Below are 20975 nucleotides of genomic sequence, written 5' to 3'. Positions count from 1 at the left end.
ACGCAGCATTTTGTGGTTGGGTGCAGACTTTAGAATATTACAAAAAAAGTGTAAATTGAGAAGTTTGCTTTCCCTTTTCCTCCCTATAAACAATATGAAATCTGGCAAGTAAAAATGCAAAGAAAATTTAGATTTCATTCCTGTGGGTTTTCTTTAAAATACTGTATCCCTATCCTCATTCCAATCAATAGATTTCAGGTTAAACAAAATTTGAAATAGTAAACTCACCGAGCAAGGGAAAAAAGAGTGGAATGAGGAAGGATTTGTGATTTTTAATTAATAATTATTTTAAAACCAAAATAATTAGAACAAGTCTGCTTTGCATGTAGTAGTAATTAAGATACTGCAAATTATTTTGTTGGGTACAAAATCTGCATGTATTTGTTAACTGTATTTATGGGCACACCTCCTGTTCCCGCCAATCACCAAGTACTTTGGAGTATTATTTTTGTGGATGATTTTCTTCCTTGTCCAAAAATTATTGACCATTTAGGTAGGTATTATTAATTTATTGGAAACTATTTTTGAAAGTAGTAAGATTCACTCTTATTCTGCCATGACCATTTGAGTTTATCAGTGCAGAATACATTTTTCATTAAAGTTATTCTAGAACTGATCAATATTGTCTAATATTTAGACACTGTCTTTTCTCTGATCATCTTTAACCATGTCACATGTCTGTTCCTGTAGAACACACACATACGTACACACACACAAACCTCTAAGATCACAATCCCAAAATGCATGTCTACTTATAACATTTCATGATATTAAATGTTAAATTTTATTTCAAAAACTATCACAGCCTAAAGAGAAATATAATTTAAGCATTAAGATAGTACATTTCAGAAAATAAGCTAGTATTTTCACGTAAATTTTAGATACCTATCATTTGTCATTCCAAGAGATCCTTGCATTCTAGACTCCAGAATTAAAAGGGGTAAAGAGTTATGCTTTTAAGAACTATAAGTTGAAATGATTTACTTCAATTCAATATAGAATATTTGTCAGTCAAGATAACAATCAATGTGTACAAAAATTTACATAACATGAGGAATAATAGGCAGTGCAGCACCTTTAGAAAAATAATTAAAAGTTTTGTTGCATTTACAGGTAAGTGCCACACTGAGAATTTACAATACAGTAATTTACTGCAATCACAAGGGAGTTCCATAAAGAAACAAAGCTCTTACACTCCAGGTTTTTGGAAGGTGTTATTGGAATGCTTAACTGAAACCACAGAACTTGTATATCCTCAGGATTGAGTTGATGAAGGTCATAAAAGGTTTTCATAGCATCTATTATATAAAAGGAGTCCACTGCATTTGGATAGCTGGTTTAGTGTCTCTGACAAGTGTGAAGCCTAGAAGAATTACTGGCTTGATGGTGATCTTTCTGTATCCGGCAAGACAGACCTTCTCCGCAGTAACAACGCTGGAATATTTCTAGCCCATGAGAGCCTTTTCTCCTATGCTTGGTACACACTTGACCTTCTTTGAGGACAGGTTTACAGATCTTGGACCAGAAGTGTCTAGCACAACACAATCCTGTGGCACAGTCTGATGACCGGAGACACACAGAACCTTCTTGTCCTATGAAGAAGACAGCAGGAAAAAAGTACATAGTTACTGTTAAACCTGCATCATTTCACTAAAATAATTCAAAAGACATTTTTGATGTGCTAAGAATGAGTCTTAACATCCTTACCTTTGGTGTGATACATTTTTGAAGACAATGTTGTTCTTCTGGAATACCCATCCAAAGTGCTATGATCATTACCAAAGCTTTCAGTAATGGTTTCCTCAATTTCCCCTCGGAAATTATTTTGATCAGAAGACACACATATTCCTAAGGAAGCAGGAAAGAGTGATTAACTTCAGGGTTGTAATGCATTACTGCTAACAGCTGTGACAGTGGCAGTCTGTCATGCCAGGGCCAACTTGAGAGACTTCATTGCAGTGACATCATTTTAAACCTCTTTACTGTTAATGCAAAACTCTCTAGCTGGACAGAAGCACAAATGTGTATACTGTATACAGTCAGTCATATGTAATATCCCTGGTATAGCCATTTAAAATACTTTCCCACCAACTGTGGTAGGGGCAAGTGAGATTTCTGCCCATTTAAATATTACCCTTGGGGTAAGAAAAAGAAAATCAGTCACGTTTAACAATGTTCTTAAAAATAATTTCTCTGCCCCTGGTGCTATATGGTTCCTGCCAGACTAAGTTAAGCAAATGCAATTCCAGCTGCCTGGAACATTGCAATCTCACCCACCAGTTACTTTACTGTGTAATTTCCATATTACAGATTTACTTAGTTCATCCTGGAGTACTGCTGGGTCCTAAGGAGGGTTGCCACCCTGTTGGCTTATTTCTGGAGACCTCTTTAGCTGTCTAAGTCCACCTTTTGAAAAATGAAAAGTTAGTGGATCTGTGGTTGGGTGGAGAAGTACTTATATTAAGGCAGCAGAGGGTAGAGGGAGGGGGAAGGATGGAGAGGTCAGGTTGTGAAGGTATCAAGATTTCTCTTAAAAATGACCCATGCAAGTAAATCACTGTCCTCTGGCTGACAACAGTTTCAGCAAAAATCAGAAGGAGAGGCCAATCTGACAAAGCTGTGAGAGTCACAGTAAGAAAAATGGAAAGGGCAGCTGAACGCCAAAGCTGATTTCTTTGGTCTCTGCATGATCCCATCGTCCTCCCTGTCATCTGCCTTCTCAATTGATCTCAAGGTTCTCCCAGACAAATTTTTATGGAAGGGTCCACTACGAGGTGAGTCGTTGCATTGAATCATTGAGGGCCACGGAGGAAGATAAGGACTTCAGAGACCTCCGAACTTCTCTCTTCTTCCCGATTAAACACTTGAAGATACTTTAGTGGAATCCTGCATGCTGAAGACCCATTTGCAGGTGGCGCCGCAGAGTTCTCAGGGAGGAGTTTTTTTCCCCCTATTCATAGACGCTCAAAGGCTGGACAGTTTTAGTGTGAAGGGAGCTTTCAGGACTCACCATTTTTGCAGTAATTCCCGGGGCAGCACATAGCGTGACGCATGCAGCGTTTTCGGCGCTTCCTGCAGGCGAGACAGATTTGCACGCCCGCGTCCCCTCCGCGGGTGGGACTAGCGCAGTACTCATCAGTGCCGCACTCCTCATCCTCTGCGCACGGGTACGGCTGTGGGACGGGTTCGGGGAGAGGGTGAGGCAACCAGACGTCCAGGTACCCGCCCTCTTGGACCCGTGCGCTGATCACAGTCCCTATCTGTCCACCTCTCCAAAACCTGTTACCGCCCACTGCTCCCAATTGCAGGGTTGCCAAATGCTCCCTGAACCGCACACACCCAGCACGTTCTACTCCCTCCTCTCCAAATAGGACCCTTTCAAGTTCAGAGCATCGCGGACTGCCCGACCCCTCTCACCTGGTAGTTGTCTATGGTCTGGTACTTATTCCCGCCCGGGTACAGAATTCCTGGCGCGGCGCTGACTGCAGAGCCTGGGTGCCCCGCAGCGCCGCCCAGCGGTGGGGGCAGGTTCTTGATAGCGTTGGAATTGAGAACCGAGTTCAAGGTGGCGCTCACTCCCAGCAGGGGGTGGCCGCCTAGAGCCGCCGCTACTAGCGCGACCAAGACCCGCGCAGCTCCCGCTGCGCCCAGAGCCATCATCTCAGAAGGACTCAAGAGGGAGAAAGAAAGAGAAAATGACCGTCACTTTGCAAGCCTGGGTCCCCACGAAACCGTGCCGGTGCGGTTGCACAGTCAGGGTCTGGGAGCCCCCTGCGGTCCCAGATTCCTGACTGCAGGGAGCACAGAGCTCTGTGCCGCCACCGCCACCGCGGCTGCCTTTATACCGCGGGCCCGGAGCATTCCGGCCCCTTGGGAGGGAGACAACAAAGCCGGGATGGGATTTCAAAGCGCTGGGAGGGGCTGGGAGGGGGTGTGTTTGTGTACATGAAGGGGGGCCTTTGACACTCTTCACCCGGCTCCTCTCCCTGGCTTGGTCGCTCGGCTGGCCCGGCTTACCTTCGGGGTGACGGCTAGCAGCGAGCATTATAGCAGACGACTTTAATAAATGCAGGCAGCAGGAGGAACTCTGGGAACTTGGGTGCCCTTGCCGGGCAGTAAGGGTTGAATTATCCAGATCTGAAATACTTTTCAGAGCCGAGGGGTGATACGCTTTGCAAAAGCACTTTTTGCACCTCTCCTTTACGCCAATACTCGCTGACTGTGCACACAAGTCATATTTAGCATTAAATACAAACCGATCTGTAATTCAATGGTTCTAGCAAGACGCCTCTGAGAGGGCCAGGTGGCGGGTGCAAGTTGCTCATTAACCCTTCAGAGTCGCGGTTTGCAGATCTGAGTTAGATCCCTGACTTTAAGGAAGTTCAGTTGCCCTCCTCCCCCTCTCCCCCCGCCACTGCGAGAAAAATGTGCAAAGAGAAGGAAATTTGCACATCAAACGAGGGTAAGAAGGAAGAAGAGCTAATTCTCTTTTGATGGGAAGTTTAGAGAGGGAGGCGAGAGACTGGCGTTTAGAAATTAGATCAGGGCTGGAGGGAAGAGGGAAATGACCGTCCGATAATCAAACCATTTAATGTTCTTTGAATTAGGGCAATCGCGGCAGTAGATGAACTTGATTTAGGCAGACGCGTGAGATCAAAGTGGCCGGGGCCAAAGCGGACAGGGTCCAACATACCGGGTCAGTCGCCTTTCCCCGTTCTCCCCTCTCAGTGGTGGGCTAATGCGGGGCAATAGAAACCCTTAGGGCTTAGCGCCTGACTTCCTCATTAGTATACCATATCGCAACGCTTTCGAACGCAGGGTTTGCTCCCAAGTCATACCTTGCACGGGACCACTCAATATCCCTTCTAGGGAGATAAGAAACTACCTTGAGGAGAAGAAGAGCTGAAAGTGAATTAGAAAGAGAATTTGACGTCATTGAAATTGGTGTGTAGCTATAATAAAGTAAAGCTGGTGTATAAGAATGGTGTCATGCTTATAAATGGGAAATGATCTATTTAATCCAACAAAAACTTATTAGAAGCCTAGAGCCCTGGCATTGGGCTGCCCTCTGGGTTGTTGTCTTATTTTTATTTTTTAAATTTTTTGGTGAGATGGGTGGTGGGGGGAGGGGCACAATGAATACAAATATTTATGAGACACAGTTCTCATTTTAAAGAATAAAGTTCTCTTTATTCTAATTACAGTAATAATAAAAGACGTAGTAACAATAAAATTATAGTAATAAACATAAAAATGTACACAATTCTTTTAGAAACAGATTGATCATATAAGTGTCGGAAAATAGGCAACAGTTTTGTGAGTCTCGAAAAGGGATGATTGGATAATCACTATTGAATTAATAGAGAGTAAGATATATTTATTTTGTGCTCCTCTAAGCTGTATAGATTTAGGCTGTCTATAATGACTCCACATGCTGACTGACCTACTGTGGTCAGAACTGGGGCCAGTAAAGCCAGTGACAATCTTAAAGTAATAAAATCCTAAAGTTTAGTGAGGTAAGGAGTAATTAAAACACAATTTACCATGGTCTGTGTTCTAGTTCCTTCAGTTTCAAAGGTAACATTAAGAACATCATCTAAATCATTCTTGAATGGTACTCTAGTTGGACTAATGTAGTGTTCCTCCCAAATTCCATCTGCCTGGGAAATTATCCTGTCAGGAATCGATGCGTTAAGCACCTTCAGTGTACTAGGAAATCTGCAAGCTGTGTTAAGTTTGAACGACGTTGAAATGTGGAGAAAAATCCGCCTGCCAATCAGAACTCATTTGAAATGTTGAAAATGTTGAAAATGTTTCTTTTTAGTGCTATTACCCTGTTTAAATATTTAGAATCTAGAAATACATTTGTGCCACACTAAAGGTCAATCTCTTGCCTTTTTTTTTTTTTTTCCGAAGAGATAGTATATGATTAATACATCTAATGAACTTGGTTCATTAAAAGCTTGGTTTCACACAAAAAATCCATTGCCTGGGGCAAAAGAGAAGAAAGTGGAACAATTTAATCAACAAAGGGAAAATTCTGTTATAACAAAGAAGCTTGTTGCATAAATTCAACCTTGATCTCTGAAAACAAATCATATGTCTATTATGTTTCAATATTCACTGAGTCTGTACAGAATCTGTGATATTGAGTCAGGAGAGCTAAACCAAGCATAGGGGTTCAAGAGTGGGCTAGCTTCTACCTTCTTCCTCATCTTTCACATTGCTCCTGAAGTTGTCATGAGTTTAAAATGAATAATGATTTGGTCAATATCTGAGTTCCTACGTTGTGCTAAGCATTATACATGATATTGTGTGATAAAAGATGAGTTCTCATATAATCTACCTTCAGATCATTTAGTGGGCAGAGGAGAGGTAACCTCACAAATTATTCAGTGGAGAAATTACATGGGTGGTCCTCAGAGAGGGCTAAGTACATAGTAAATCATACCTTTGTTCCAAATGAGGAAATTTACTTTTTCAGTGCTTTTTCTCCATTTGAAAATCCTTTCCAGGATGTAGTTTGCTCACTGGCAACAAGAGTGCAAGGTAGATAAAGAGGTACAGTAAAACTCATTGTTCCATCCACAGCAGCCAGTTAATATTCGGCGTGTACCCATTATTGGGGGCATATCTCACAACATGAAAGGCAGGCTTCTTGTCTTCAGAAAGCTTTCAGTCTATGAGTAGTTGGGAAAATACAATATACTTATATGGGGCTGGGGGTAAAAATTTTTCCACCATCGATTATATTTTGGCAGATACTAGGTCATGGAGAAGCAAGAAAAAGGTGCAGGAACTGTGATCAACACATCTCAGGAAGGAGAGAAGGTTCTGGTGATTGTCTGAGTCTCTCTTACAGCTGGGTGACAGAGGAGGTGTGAGCCAGGGTAGGTGAATTTAGTTTATTAAACTGAGTTTATTTAGTCCTGCAGGGAACCCTGCCTCCTATTCAATCTGGCATAAATATGATCATAATTAATATAACAAGTTTAATATTTTGTATTATATTTTTAAATAGGTGAAATATGCTTATCAGTGTGGAATTGAATCTCAATATAAATAAATTGAATTTATTTATATTTTATATTAAATAAAATATAAAGATCACGTCTTCTTTATATTTTAAGTGCTGGATGCCACACATAATATTTCTCAACCTTTTCATCCATGAAGGAGACAGACAAATATACTCCAAAACACACCATGCCATTCACCGACTATTTTTCCATATCTGTTATTTGTGACTACTGATTTTTTAAAAAAATTTTATACATTTTTATATTTTTTGAGACAGGGTCTCATTCTGTGGCTCAGGCTGGAGCGTAGTGGTGCAATCATGGCTAACTGCAGCTTTGACCTCCCAGGCTCAAGCAGTTCTCCCACCTCACCCCCAGTAGCTGGGACTACAGCTTCATGCCACCACACCTGGCTAATTTTTAAATTTTTTGTAGAAACAGGGTCTCACTATGTTGCCAGGCAGAGCTGGTCTCAAACTCTTGGGCTCAAGTGATCCTCCCACCTTGGCCTCCCAAACTGCTGGGATCACAGGCATGAGCCACGGCGCCCAGTCTACTGCTGTATTTTTAATTACCTCCTTTCCTCTTTTCTTTTCTCTCTCCCTCCTTTCCTACCTTACTTCATTCCTTCTTTCTCTTGATTAAATCAAAAGAAGCAGATTTCTTGCCATATACTTTTACTTTGCTAGGAAAATACTGCATAAATATCATTCCTTATGTTGTGTGTTGCCAACATTTTTGTTAGTGTCATTCTTGAATATAGTAGGGATTCCTCATCCTTGATGTTTTGGAAAAAAAGTGATACGACTTTCTTATTGACTTTTAAAACAGTTTAGTCTTAATGTTCTTCACGATGTTAAAAGAACTTTTAGACCTGGTCCATGTTATGACTCCCCTGAGAGCTGGATTTTCTGCACTCCCCAGTACAAACAGAAGGCAAGATTTGACCATGATTATGTTCGTTTGAGCAGTGGAGATGGTCAGCCCAGATAAATCAGGCTCTGTTGTAGCTTTCTAACCAAGCTCAGAAGATGTGTTTTACTGGAGCAGGACATTAAAAGTTAATCTGAGAGTAGAGCCCGGAACCCAGAAACATTTGACTAAAACACAGTGAAAATAGTGCCTAAACCAGATAGATATCTGCCTGCATCTTTTCTGAGGTCCTGATACTCAGAAAGGTCTGTGGTGGTGGGTATAGGGAGTGCAATGTCCTCTTTGAGTCCCCTATAAGATTTAACATCTCCAACCCTAAGGATAGGCCAGTGTCTGCAGAAAGCGGGATGTAGGATCCCATGAAACAGTCTCCGCATCTAGAGAAAAACAGTTTTCTTCCATGTCTTTGGGTTCCTATTATTACCTCCTTTATAAGACAGCTCTTCTCCCAGGGTATGGCCAAGAAAGGCATCTTGCCAAGGAGTCAGAAGGCTGGGGACGGTACTCTGTATACGGTGCCAGCCATAATCTGGCTCCTAAATATGGGAAAGCCACTTAACTCTTGCTGTGGTGCTGGCTTTTCTTTATAAAATGGGATGAAGGGGAGATGGAGAGGTTCCTTTTCACTACAAAAGTCTCTTTCTCTTCCTCTTTCTTTTCTTTTTCTTTCAGCACTGCCAAGAGAAGGCTTTTTTTTTTTTTCCCCTCAGGTTAAATAAGAACATCCTGCAAGGAGTCTGTTCTTTTCTGCAGCCTAAAGATCAAGTAATAATCATTGACATCGATACTAAGCAAGTCGTTTTTTTTTTTTTTTTTTTTTTTGAGACGGAGTCTTGCTCTGTCGCCCAGGCTGGAGTGCAGTGGCTGGATCTCAGCTCACTGCAAGCTCCGCCTCCCGGATTTACGCCATTCTCCTGCTTCAGCCTCCCAAGTAGCTGGGACTACAGGCGCCCGCCAACTCACCCGGCTAGTTTTTTGTATTTTTTTTTTTTTTTTTTTTTTTAGTAGAGACGGGGTTTCACCGTGTTAGCCAGGATGGTCTCTGTCTCCTGACCTCGTGATCCACGCGTCTCGGCCTCCCAAAGTGCTGGGATTACAGGCTTGAGCCACCGCGCCCGGCCCAGCAAGTCGATTTTGAAGAGACTGGCATGTAAGTATTAAGTGCCTGGAAATAACGTGAATTACTTGAACCAAGCGACTTTCTAAAAAATTTGTGAGTGTGTGTGTGTGTGTGTGTGTGTGTAGAGATAGAGGTTGTTTTCCCATCACAAAATTGGTTGTAATATTTAAAGCTGATGTTTTCGGCTATCACTAATTCTCCAACTAGTGCATTGTAAAGGCCCTTAAGGTGAAAAGTAGAAAGTAGGACCTTAAAAACACTTGAGTCTTGACACCCAGTCTTAGAAATACTAAAGAGTGGAAGATATAGGCTATTAAATGGAACTATTAACTTTTGGCGGAGAAGAGGAGGAGGGATGTATAATTAACTCGTGTAAGGATTCTTCATCACCCTTAAGTTAAAAAAATAAAAGCTTTTTCAGAGAAGTCTAGGAGTCCTTGGCAAGAGGCACGTCGGGGTATCTCTTGGGCAGACCTAGGGGCTCCCAAAGCTGAGTCTTTCCGCAAAGGCCTTGCCTCCAGCGCGGGCGCGTTTCCCAGCGCTCAGGCCCCGCGCCCTGCACCAGGCGGCGCGGCGAATCTCCATTGTTCACGCGCTCCCAGTGCCGGCTGCTCACGGTGGCTGCACTTGGGTGTCACAACCCGTCGCTAGCATACAGTAGTGTAAAATGAAGCTTGTTTAAAGACTCTCTTTGATGAGCGAAGATCAAACGGCCTGGGGACCCCCGGTCTTAATCAGACTTGAGCCAGGATGGCATTTTCACAAATAGTCCGTTTGCTCGGCTTTGAGCAGACTTTGTGCTCAGCACATTCATCCGGCTGCGGGGCGGGTAATCCCGGCTGAAGCCCCTTGCCTGGTCGCAAATCCATTCACACTACAATGGCTGCTGTTGGTTTGCTGTGTCAGTTCATGGGCAAATAAATACAGGGCCTTTCTCACTTAATTAGAGGCGGGTGAGGGGAAAGGCGACTGAGGGGAAGATTAAAGCTCTGAGGGACATCAGGCTCCGCCGTGTCTCCGGCGTCCGGCGAGGGGGGAGGTGGGAGAAACCCGCTCTTCTGCTGCCTCCTGGTGGAATTTCCGTAGAAGTTCTCAGTAGGGAAGAGAAAAGAATGTATTAATCCTGTAGCTATATTTATTTTCTGTGTCCAGTTACTTGTATGTTTTCACAACTGCCTATGCTGCAAACTCTCTAAAGCCAAATATGCTTTGTCCTTCTTAATATTCTACATAATGTTTTGTTAAAAATTAAATCTACACGTGGTAGAATTAAAATGGTAAGGTCTGGTACTGTCACCACCATATTCTATAAAAAAAAAAAAAAAAAGGAGCTGGGGTGCGAGATTTAGGTTCTTGTTAAATGTTTTAGTTTGGTTGAAGTTGAAAGGCTCTATATTGCATTGCTGGATAAAAATGTCTGGGTCTCCAGATTCCTATGTTAATATATAATGTTATAGGGAAATGCCAGGACAAACAAGTATTAAGGAAGTTCAGACAATAGAACTATTCAGGGAGAGTGGAAATATAACAGAATATTCTTTTTAAATTTATTTGGATAATAAAAATATTAATAATCTCAGGTTTACATTTTCAAAAGGAAGATAAAAACATTCAATAGATTTATGCAAAGCAATAGTTATAATGTACTATTTAATAGTTTCATTTCATTTGAGTCAACATGATGTACACGGAGAAAAGGAGCAGCAGGAAAATTAATAAAACAGCATATTGGAAGTGCAGGTCCTAATATAGTATATGTAGCTGTTACTATATATGTTAATGGCAGTTATGCATTTTATTGATAGTCAATATTTTAAACTAGACCCAATTTTGTTCTTCTATCTGTTTTTTGAAGAGTTCAGGCAGAAAAAAAAGTTCAATTCTTTTTAAAGATTTCTTTTAAAGAAGAAAAGATCATGGAAGATGTGTAAGAAATGCCATCTCTAAACTTTCAGTTCAATATGAATTGTGTACTCAATTTGTAGCTATCAGTTAGATGCTAAGTAAAAAATTGTGTAGTATTATTTTAGGATTATATTCTAAAATATATTTATAATAATGACTTTAAGAAGCAAATCGACCTCAACCAAAACCTCTCAAAATGTCATTAGTATATTCATTATACTTGCCTACATTTCCTGATTGTGCTATTTTCTCCATCAGTATCTCCATCTTCTCATAATATTACTGCAATCCAGCTGATTCTGTTTACCACAAGAATCATATCCTTTAAAGTAAGCTCTATGTTTGAAAAAGAAATGAAAAACATTTTGCAAATACCAACAGCTTTGTGAATTCAGCAGAGCCACAAGCTTACTTAGAAGCTGTGGAAGCATTGAGGCAGAGAGTAGAGTGGTGAATTAGCTTTCTACTAGAGCCATATTCTCCTATGCCTTCTTGCTAATACCATTTACTAGTATCATTTACACTGTCTAAGAATTTTAGAAGGGAACTGTGGCTAGACCTGTGAAGTCTAAAGGTTTAAAATTCATGTTTTCTTGTATTTAGAGTTCCTGATTTGCAGGCACAGTCCTAAACTTGTCTGAAAAATTGCTTTGCTAAGGTTTAATTCACAGCTGAGATTAGAAAAATAAGTAAGTAAATAAATAAGTGGAACTTTCTTACAAGTATGTAAGGAGTAGCGGAGAAACAGATTTTTTTCCTGTTTTTGTAGGCATTGAAAGGCAAATATTAGTCAATTAAAGGTGCTTTTCTTGTCCTTAAAAAAAATCTACTGAGGCCAGGCATGGTAGCTCATGCCAATAATCACACTTTGGGAGGTTGAATCAGGAGTATTGCATAGGCCCAGGAGTTCAATACCAGCCTAGGCAACATACTGAGACCTCATCTCTACTAAAAATAAAAAATTAGCCAGATGTGATGGCACACACCTGTAGTCTCAGCAACTTGGGAGGCTGAGGGGAGAGGATTACTTGAGCCCAGGAGGTGAAGGCTGCAGTGAGCCGTGTTTACACCACTGCACTCCAGACTGGGTGAGAGAGTGAGATCCAATCTCTTAAAAAAAAAAAAAAAAAAAAAAAAAAAAAAAAATCCAGGCCAGGTGTGGTGGCTAACGCCTGTAATCCCAGCACTTTGGGAGGCCGAGGTCACCTGAGGTCAGGAGTTCAAGACCAGCCTGGCCAACACGGTGAAACCCCATCTCTATTAAAAATACAAAAAAATTAGCTGGATGTGGTGGCTCATGCCTGTAATCCTAGCTACTCAGGAGGCTGGGGCAGAAGAATTGTTTGAACCTGGGAGGTGGAGGTTGCAGTGAACCGAGGCCACACCATTGCACTCCAGCCTGGGCAACAAGAATCAAACTCCATCTCAATAAAAAAAAAAAAAAGAAAGAAAAGAAAACCACATCTATCATCGATTAAGAACTCTTCAGGTCTGAGAGCTCTGATGCACAAGGGTAGGAGAAGATGGAGTCCCTAATCAAGAAGAGAGAGACTTTTCCTTTCTTTTTCCTTTTTGTTCAGGCCCCCAGTGGACTGGATGATGCCTGCTCACATTGGAGAGGACAGACCTTCTTTACTCAATCTAATAATTAAAGTGCAAATCTTTTCTGGAAACACCCTTAGAGACACATCCAGGAATACTGTTTTACCAGCAATGTGGGTATCACTGATACCCAAGTTAACATATAAAATTAATCATCAAAGACGATTTCAAGTGAAAACTGTGACTCCACTGACCATGGAGATGGGAAGATGTGCAGATGTGCTCACAATTAAACAGTACATTCACCATATAGATACGATTGTTTTTTTTCGAGACAGAGTCTTGCTCTGTCACCCAAGCTGCAGTGTAGTGGTGCAGTCATAGCTTACTTCAACCTCAAATCCCTGAACTCAAGTGATCCAACTGCCCCAGCCTCACAAAGCACTGGGATTACAAGCATAGCTAGAACTACAGATGCATGCCACCAGGCCCAGATAATTAAAAATGATTTTTAAAATAGAGACAGGATCTCCCTATATTGCCTAGGCTGGCCTTGAACTCCTGGCCTCAAGTGATCCTCCAACCTCAGCCTCCCAAAACACTGAGATTACAGATATGAGGCAATGCACTGAGCCCCACACAGATACAACTGACATAAAGAATTTCAAGAGCATATGCAATAGTACGATGAAGTACGATATTTAGGTAGTAATAAGTTGTGAGTATATATTTTGAGTATTTATATATTTTGTATAATTTTTGTAACATATACTATTATTTTAATATACTTTAATTGTAAGTTTACGTCATTTAATTTTTAAAAATTGTAGTCCTTGAATATTGATTTTTATATCTATCCCTTGTCCCAGATGGCTATTAAACCAAAGCTCCACTTCAACAGACTCAAGAAATGTTCTCAGAGTAAATAAAGTTTTAGTGGCCACTTTCATGGTCCCCACATTCCCTTAGGTTTTGACTTGGCTTTTTCCTAGTATGTTGCCAACTTTTTGAGATTTCTAAGGGAGAGAGAGGGATGTAACATATACACACACACACACAAACACACACACCCACATAGATACATATGTAGTAGCATTTTATTTTTATTTTATATTATTTTTTTACTAAGTACTTTTTTATTATATTTTAAGTTCTAGGGCACATGTGCACAACATGCAGGTTTGTTACATGTGTATATATGTGCCATGTTGGTGTGCTGCACCCATTAACTTGTCATTTACATTAGGTATAATCTCCTAATGCTATCCCCCACCTCCCACCCTACAACAGGCCCCAGTATGTTCCCCTTCCTGTGTCCAAGTGTTCTCATTGTTCAATTCCCACCTATAAGTGAGAACATGTGGTGTTTGGTTTTCTGTTCTTGCGATAGTTTGCTGAGAATGATGGTTTCCAGCTGCATCCATGTCCCTACAAACGACATGAACTCATCCTTTTTTTGTGGCTGCACAGTATTCCATGGTGTATATGTGCCACATTTTCTTAATTCAGTGTGTCATTGATGGACATTTGGGTTGGTTCCAAGTCTTTGCTATTGTGAATAGTGCAGCAATAAACATATGTGTGCATTTGTCTTTATAGCAGCATGATTTATAATCCTTTGGGTATATACCCAGTAATGGATTGGCTGGCTCAAATGGTATTTCTAGTTCTAGATCCTTGAGGAATTGCCACACAATCTTCCACAATGGTTGAACTAGTTTACAATCCCACCAACAGTGTAAAAGTGTTCCTATTTCTCCATATCCTCTCCAGCACCTGTTGTTTCCTGACTTGTTAATGATTACCATTCTAATTGGTGTGAGATGGTATCTCATTGTGGTTTTGATTTGCATTTCTCTGATGGCGAGTGATGATGAGCATTTTTTCATGTGTCTGTTGACTACATAAATGTCTTCTTTTGAGAAGTGACTGTTCATATCCTTTGCTCACTTTTTGATGGGGCTGTTTTTTCTTGTAAATTTGTTTGAGTTCTTTGTAGGTTCTGGATATTAGCCCTTTGTCAGATGAGTAGATTGCAAAAATTTTCTCCCATTCTGTAGGTTCCCTGTTCACTCTGATGGTAGTTTCTTTTGCTGTGCAGAAGCTCTCTAGTTTAATTAGATCCCATTTGTCAAATTTGACTTTTGTTGCCATTGCTTTTGGTGTTTTAGACATGAAGTCCTTGCCCATGCCTATGTTCTGAATGGTATTGCCTAGGGTTTCTTCTAGGGTTGTTGTAGTAGCATTTTAAAGTTTCTGTAAGAGAGTTGATTCAAATAACCAAATTTGCCATTTCCCCCCAAAATAAAAGTTTCTCACTTAAAAAATTATATAAATGTTGTCACACTGTATTATGCAATTTTTTCATTTAGCGTTGATTCTGAAATTTATCCGTGTTGAATTTAACTAATACATTTATATTCGATTTCATATAATATTTTACTGTTTGAATACACCAGATTTAATGGTCTGTTATCCACGTGATGAATAGTCTGACTTCTAAATTTTTTACTATTTCAAAATTCTTCTGAAGATATGCTGATATATGTATATATCTCTCCTAGTGAATGTGTATGAATTTTTTTCTAGAAAATATACCAATGAATAGAAGTGTTCAGATATAGGATACAGACATTTTCAAGTTTGTTAAATATTGGAAAATGATTCTTCCAATTTGTAAAAATTCCGATTTGTACCAGCAGTATATGAAAATGTTACATTGCTCTACATTCTAACCAACATTTTGCTACTTTTAAACTTTAATTTACAAATCTGATTAATAAAAATGGTTTATTTTAATTTTTAAATTTACAGTTCCTAGTAATGGAGTATAGATACATATATTTCTGTTTTCTGGATGAGAAGACTAACCTAACTAAATAGGTTAGTATGACCTTTATACACAAACAGATGAGGATAATTCAGGAAAGGGGAATTTTAGGCTACTGTCTTGAGATCATAGATGGAAAAGTCTAAAATATCTTATTGGTGGCCAAGGTAGGAGGATTATTTGAAGCCAGGAGTTTGAGACCAGACTGTGAAATATAGCAAGACCCAATCTCTATAAAAAATAAACAGGCTAGCTGTGTGTGATGTGTGTCTATAGTCCCAGCTACTCAAAAGGCTGAGGCGGCCTTGAGGATCACTTGAGCCCAGGAGTTTGCGGCTGCAGTAAGTTAGGATTGCGCCAGTGCACTCCAGCCTGCGTGACAGAGAGACCCTGTCTCTAAAATACATAAATAAATAAAATACAACATTGGCAAATCAAAAACACCAATATATTTGAAAGGCATGTAATGACAAAGTTGAATTCATGCCAAGGAAGCATGGGTGGTTTAACATTAGATGTGTTATACATCTTCTGCCAAGTCGACCACAATAAAAGGATTAAGAAAGTAACGTGCCCATCTTAATGTATGTTGAAACAGAATTTTGATTTTTTAAAAAGGTTCACCAAGTAAGAACTCTCTTAATATGATCATGTATATGCATATAAAACCTGTATCAAACATCTAATAAGGAAATTTAAAATCAGAAAAGAAGCAAGGAGGCCGACTGTAATTTCATTATTATACATTTATTTGGAGTCCTAGTCAGCCCATTACTTCGATAAAAAAATTACTGATTGGAACTATAAGGAGTTAAATACAACATTTCATTATTCAGAGATGACAATATTATCTTTAGAAATAACCCAATAAATAGATGTAGACATTAATCAGTAAAATTTCAGCAAGGATGGTGGACATAAGAGCACTATACAAGAAATTGGCTGGGCACAGTAGCTCTCGCCTGCAATTCCAGCACTTCGGGAGGCTGAGGTGAATGGATCACCTGAGCTCAGGAGTTCAAGACCAGCCTGGCCAACATGGTGAAACCCTGTCTCTACTAAAAATACAAAAATTTGCCAGGCATGGTTGTGTGCACCTGTAAGTCTCAGCTACTCAGGAGGCTGAGGCAGGAGAGGCTTGAACCCAGGAGACGGAGGTTGCAGTGAGGCGAGATAGCACTACTGCACTCCAGTCTGGGCAATAGAGTGAGACTCCATTCAAAAAAAACAAACAAACAAAGAAATCAGTTAAATTTCTCTGTGCCAACAAAGAATTAAAATATTCAAGAGTATAATATTTTAAAAGATATTATTTTAATAGCAACCAAGTATATAAATGAATTGTATTGAAAATGCTTTTGAAGACATTCTATAAACTGTAAATAATGCTCACGAGTGGAAAAAGTTATGATTGTCATTTCTCCCATTATGAACTAAAAATAATTCTAATCAAAATCCTAAAAGGTGTTTTCATGAAACGTGACCATATGGTTTTAATATTTATATAGAATAAAAGGACTGTAACGTGCCAAAACAATTTTAAAAACAAAAAGCTAAGAGGATGGAGGAGGGTGGGGGGGTACCCTATAAGATATAAATAATATTTATAAACCATGTTAATTGAGCCAGTTTGATAGCACTGCATAGAGTGGCAAATATACCAATGAAATATTAAATACATATTAAATTATATTTCTATATATGCATGTGTATATGCATATATACATGTGTATACATATATGTGTATATACATGTGTATACATGTATATGTGCATGTGTACATGTGTGTATATATGTATATACATATATGTGCACATATACATATATACAATATGCACACATATATATACGCATAACTACATATGGGTGGTTTAACATTAGAATATGTTAAACTGATGTGTAAAACAAATAATATTGTAACCTTTCTGGCTGAATCAGAATTAGAAATCTGGAGCCTGTGGAACCTACTCCCTGCATGTCCCCTTTTCTTAATCCAGGTACTCCTCTCCCTATTCCATCTTGGTAGACTTTGAGACATTACTTCAATGTCCTGAAGCTCTATGGAGAAGTGAACTTGAAAATCGTCAGCTCATTGCAAATCTTTCTTTTTTGAGCAGAGATTGGCAACCTTTTTTCTGGAAAAGTCCAGATAGTAAATATTTTAGGCTTTACCTGCCATGCAGTCTCTAGCTTACTACTCAAGTGCTGTTGTAACATTAAAGCAACTTTAGACAATATGTTTGTTCCAATAAAACTTTATTTACAAAAACAGACTGTAAGGCAAATTTGACTGGTGTATCATAGTTTGCCAACCCCTGGAGGGAGGTTGTAAGTGAAGAAACTTAAAAGCATAGAGTTTTATTATCAAAAATCAGTCTAATAATCTTCCTATGGGTCAGGAAACCAAGGCCCTAAGTAATTCACTTCAATATACATAGAAATTTGTGGCCCATGTAGTTAGCAAAGGGTTACACAGAAGACATTTAGAATTATAGTTAAGATGGTATCTTGTTCCTATTCCAATTTTGTTTTATCGTAAAATCTCTCCACTCTCACCTCTTTCCAGGAACCTTGAAGAATCATGTTCTTCCTAGGAATTACAAATCCCCCAATTCCATGTCTAACATAATTTCCACTGGCCTCTTTGCTTCTCTTGCTTTAGTACCAGTTCTTCTGAATTTGAAAGTCTTCATGCAAATTGCCCAGGTAAATCATTGCCCCAATCTTAGATGGTCTGGGCTCTTAAAATGTTTCCTTCCATTACTCCTTAAAATGTTATCTTTGCTATGTCAGGTTTGAGGTCGTTTCTGTCAGAAGATTGGGGATTTGGGTAAATTCTTCACTGCAGTTTTTACTGCCTGTGACTCAGGGTCTAAAGATTTATTCTGTTATTTTCTGCCTGTTATTTTCTACAGTGGTAAATCACCTTGCAGATGCCAGGGCAGGCCTCATCTTTCTTTTGTATGTGACAGTTGTATCAGTCAGAATGGGCGAAATCCTATTGAAATAGACAAAGCCGAAATCTTAGTGGTTCAAAACAACAATATATTCCACTGTAAAGCCTTTGGGAGTTGGTGAGGGGCTCCACTCCTCCTCATCACTGTCCTTACTCTGCTTCTGAACCTGACAGTGCAGCCACTGCTAAGGAAATGCTGATCACAACATCACAGGGAAAGGAGAATGTAACGAAGCAAGAACTGGCTCTTAAAGCTTCTGCTTGCAGTGACAAGGCTCACTTTTCAATGGCCAAAGTAAGTCAAAAACCCCAACCTGACTTACATGGCACAGAAAAGTCCCCCAGGGAGGGAAATCAGACGTTGATGAACTGTGGCCAAAATCCAGCTGAGCCAGAAGCTCAGGTCACCAGTATCATTTTTCCTCAGAGGACTAAGAGTCCTCCTGCAAATTAACTCCTAGTATCCTGTCCCGATGTACCGGATACTAGAGGTGGGTACACATATTTATTTTTGGCTTTGCAAATCAAGACATAGGTCTATTCCTTAACAAAAAAGTAGCTTATTATTAATAGGGCATTTTAATATGTTAATTGAAAGGACACTTCTATGGGTGGAATATAAATGCCATTTAACATTTCTGAGAACATTTATAGGCTTTGGATGTCCATGATTTTTTACAGACTTTTTTTTCTGTTTGCCTCATTTACCCCACCATTCCTGAAATGTTTGTCCATGGATCCTTTTCTCCTGCTTCTACCTCAGAGATGTATATTCTCATCAAAATACACTAAGGGGTTGGTTAAAAAATCAGATTCCTGGGTTATACCTCAAAATAATTTTGGATCATCCTAGAAGCCTATGTTTTTATATTATTTACCAGATACATCTTATGACATTAATGTTTGAAAAACACTGGCTTAGCCTAGAGCTTGTCCGTGAATTTTTATAAAATCTGTGGCCAGAGTTTTGGGTTGTTAGGGATGCCTTGTTTTCCTTTTTCTTTTTCTTTCTATAATTATTTATTTATTTATTTATTTTTGCACAAATTTGAGGCTTAACCTGTTTGGCTTTGCTAGTGGACATGTAGATAGATAGATTTGTCTTTTGCTCCATAGACTTACCTTGGATAAAAATCAGCTGCCAGAGATAAATATTACCATTTTATCAATTTATAGGACTCTTTGAGTTAGAAAAGAGAAGTCTGGGGACACAGAGGAAAACTCTCAATATGACTCTCAACTCAAAAAAAAAGTGTGAAATTAACTGGGCATGGTGATATGCACCTGTAGTCCTAGATACTTGGTAGGCCAAGGCAGGAGGGTCCCTTGAGCCCAGGAAGTCAAGGCTGCAGTTAGCTGAGATTGTGCCATTGCACTCCAGCCTGGGTGACAGAGTGAGGCCCTGTCTTAAACACCACCCACATACACAAAAGAAACATTAATATGGTGGCCTGTATTATGAGCCTGACATACAGGGCTATAACTAAGAATCTCAAGGTAGGTCTGCAGGTGTAACATTGTAATAGTTGCACTTGAGTATCATTTGGGTGATCACACAATCAATCCATTTATCTCAAATTTAGAATGATTCTTATTGTCATTCTTGAAAAATTGCACACTGATTTATCCCCATTGAAATATGCACAAGATGTGAGTGATGTAGATGCAACATCATCACCATCACTGACGCCTCCTCCCCCCCCATCCTTCTAATGATTGTGTTGATCTGCATGCTCCTCCCAAAACTGTGCAATTAATATAAAAAAAACTTTCACAATCAAGAAGAACATTCTTAGATTAAGAGTATGAAAAGTCGCATAACTTAAAGGATGGATGTTAAAAGCTTATATTACAGTTCTGTTTGCAGAAGAAATGAAATTACTGGATGTGCAATTGTGACATAGTATTTTTTCAAGTGTTTTTTTTTTTTTTTTTTTTTTTTTGGCTTTATCTGAAAAAGTTCACTGGACTGAATTTCTAGTTTACATCAAACAAGGGTTTTCAACTCACTGTCACCGGCAATGTGAGATCAAAAAGACAAAAACAATGTAATTGAGAGGATCTTCATGCTGCAGACGGTTTTAATGTGTGCATCATTTACTGCAGAGAAGAGCATAGCGGATGTAGAAAGAATATATTTAACAGGCTTTGGAAAGTTGAATTCGTTGTAATCATATTGTTCCCCAAATTTTTCTTATTTGTGCATATGGTAAAGCCAAGGAATCAGGTGAACTATCCTTGGACAAAGACTCATGAAGTTGCTCTTCATATGAAATCATTTCCTCCTAGGATGTAGTAATATACAAGAATTGTCCCTTTGATTGTTTTGCCTAGTACAGAGTTTGACTAGGGATAGCCCAAAAAAAGGACTGTGTGGTGGTCGTGCTCAGAAATCTGCTAATTTCTGAGTTTGTGTAAATATCTGTATTCACTTTGCTTTTCACACTGGATGGCCCAACATTATTCCTATGAATTCTTTAAAAACAATTTGTTGAATTAGTTTTATATTAGATTACAATATAGTATATTATTTCATGAAGAATGCTTGGATTATAGGTATTTCATACTTTGTTATAGTGACATTCTATAACAGCACTACCTGGTATTTCATCTGGGATGATATACCAATTCTATTCTTGGAACCTTATCTGGAATTAAACGTCAACTAAA

The 20975-nt window shown here is 39.4% G+C and overlaps 1 protein-coding gene across 1 annotated transcript; it reads right to left on the bottom strand.

Annotated features, from left to right (window-relative positions):
* Positions 1-494: 494 nt before the first annotated feature.
* DKK1 (dickkopf WNT signaling pathway inhibitor 1) lies at positions 495-3843 on the bottom strand. Its single transcript, XM_023225156.2, has 4 exons — positions 3418-3843; positions 3011-3173; positions 1708-1848; positions 495-1592 (listed from the first exon to the last, which is right to left on the bottom strand). Exons 1-4 carry the CDS (start codon positions 3658-3660, stop codon positions 1339-1341), a joined length of 801 nt encoding a protein of 266 aa, XP_023080924.1. The 5' UTR covers positions 3661-3843; the 3' UTR covers positions 495-1338.
* Between the last annotated feature and the right edge of the window lie 17132 nt (positions 3844-20975).

This window comes from Piliocolobus tephrosceles, chromosome 9 (genome assembly GCF_002776525.5).
Source record: "Piliocolobus tephrosceles isolate RC106 chromosome 9, ASM277652v3, whole genome shotgun sequence".
Lineage (NCBI taxonomy): Eukaryota > Metazoa > Chordata > Mammalia > Primates > Cercopithecidae > Piliocolobus > Piliocolobus tephrosceles.
Note: the sequence above shows the minus strand (reverse complement) of the source record. Positions and strands in the feature narration are given on the sequence as shown.

What these genes read in the sequence shown, in the direction of transcription:
- DKK1 (XM_023225156.2), bottom strand. Translation starts at nt 3,660, where the DNA reads ATGATGGCTCTGGGCGCAGCGGGAGCTGCGCGGGTCTTGGTCGCGCTA. An exon ending in CGGGAATTACTGCAAAAATG is followed by an intron (nt 1,849 to 3,010) that starts GTGAGTCCTGAA and finishes CTGCTTCCTTAG; the next exon opens with GAATATGTGTGTCTTCTGAT. An exon ending in AAAAATGTATCACACCAAAG is followed by an intron (nt 1,593 to 1,707) that starts GTAAGGATGTTA and finishes TCTTCTTCATAG; the next exon opens with GACAAGAAGGTTCTGTGTGT.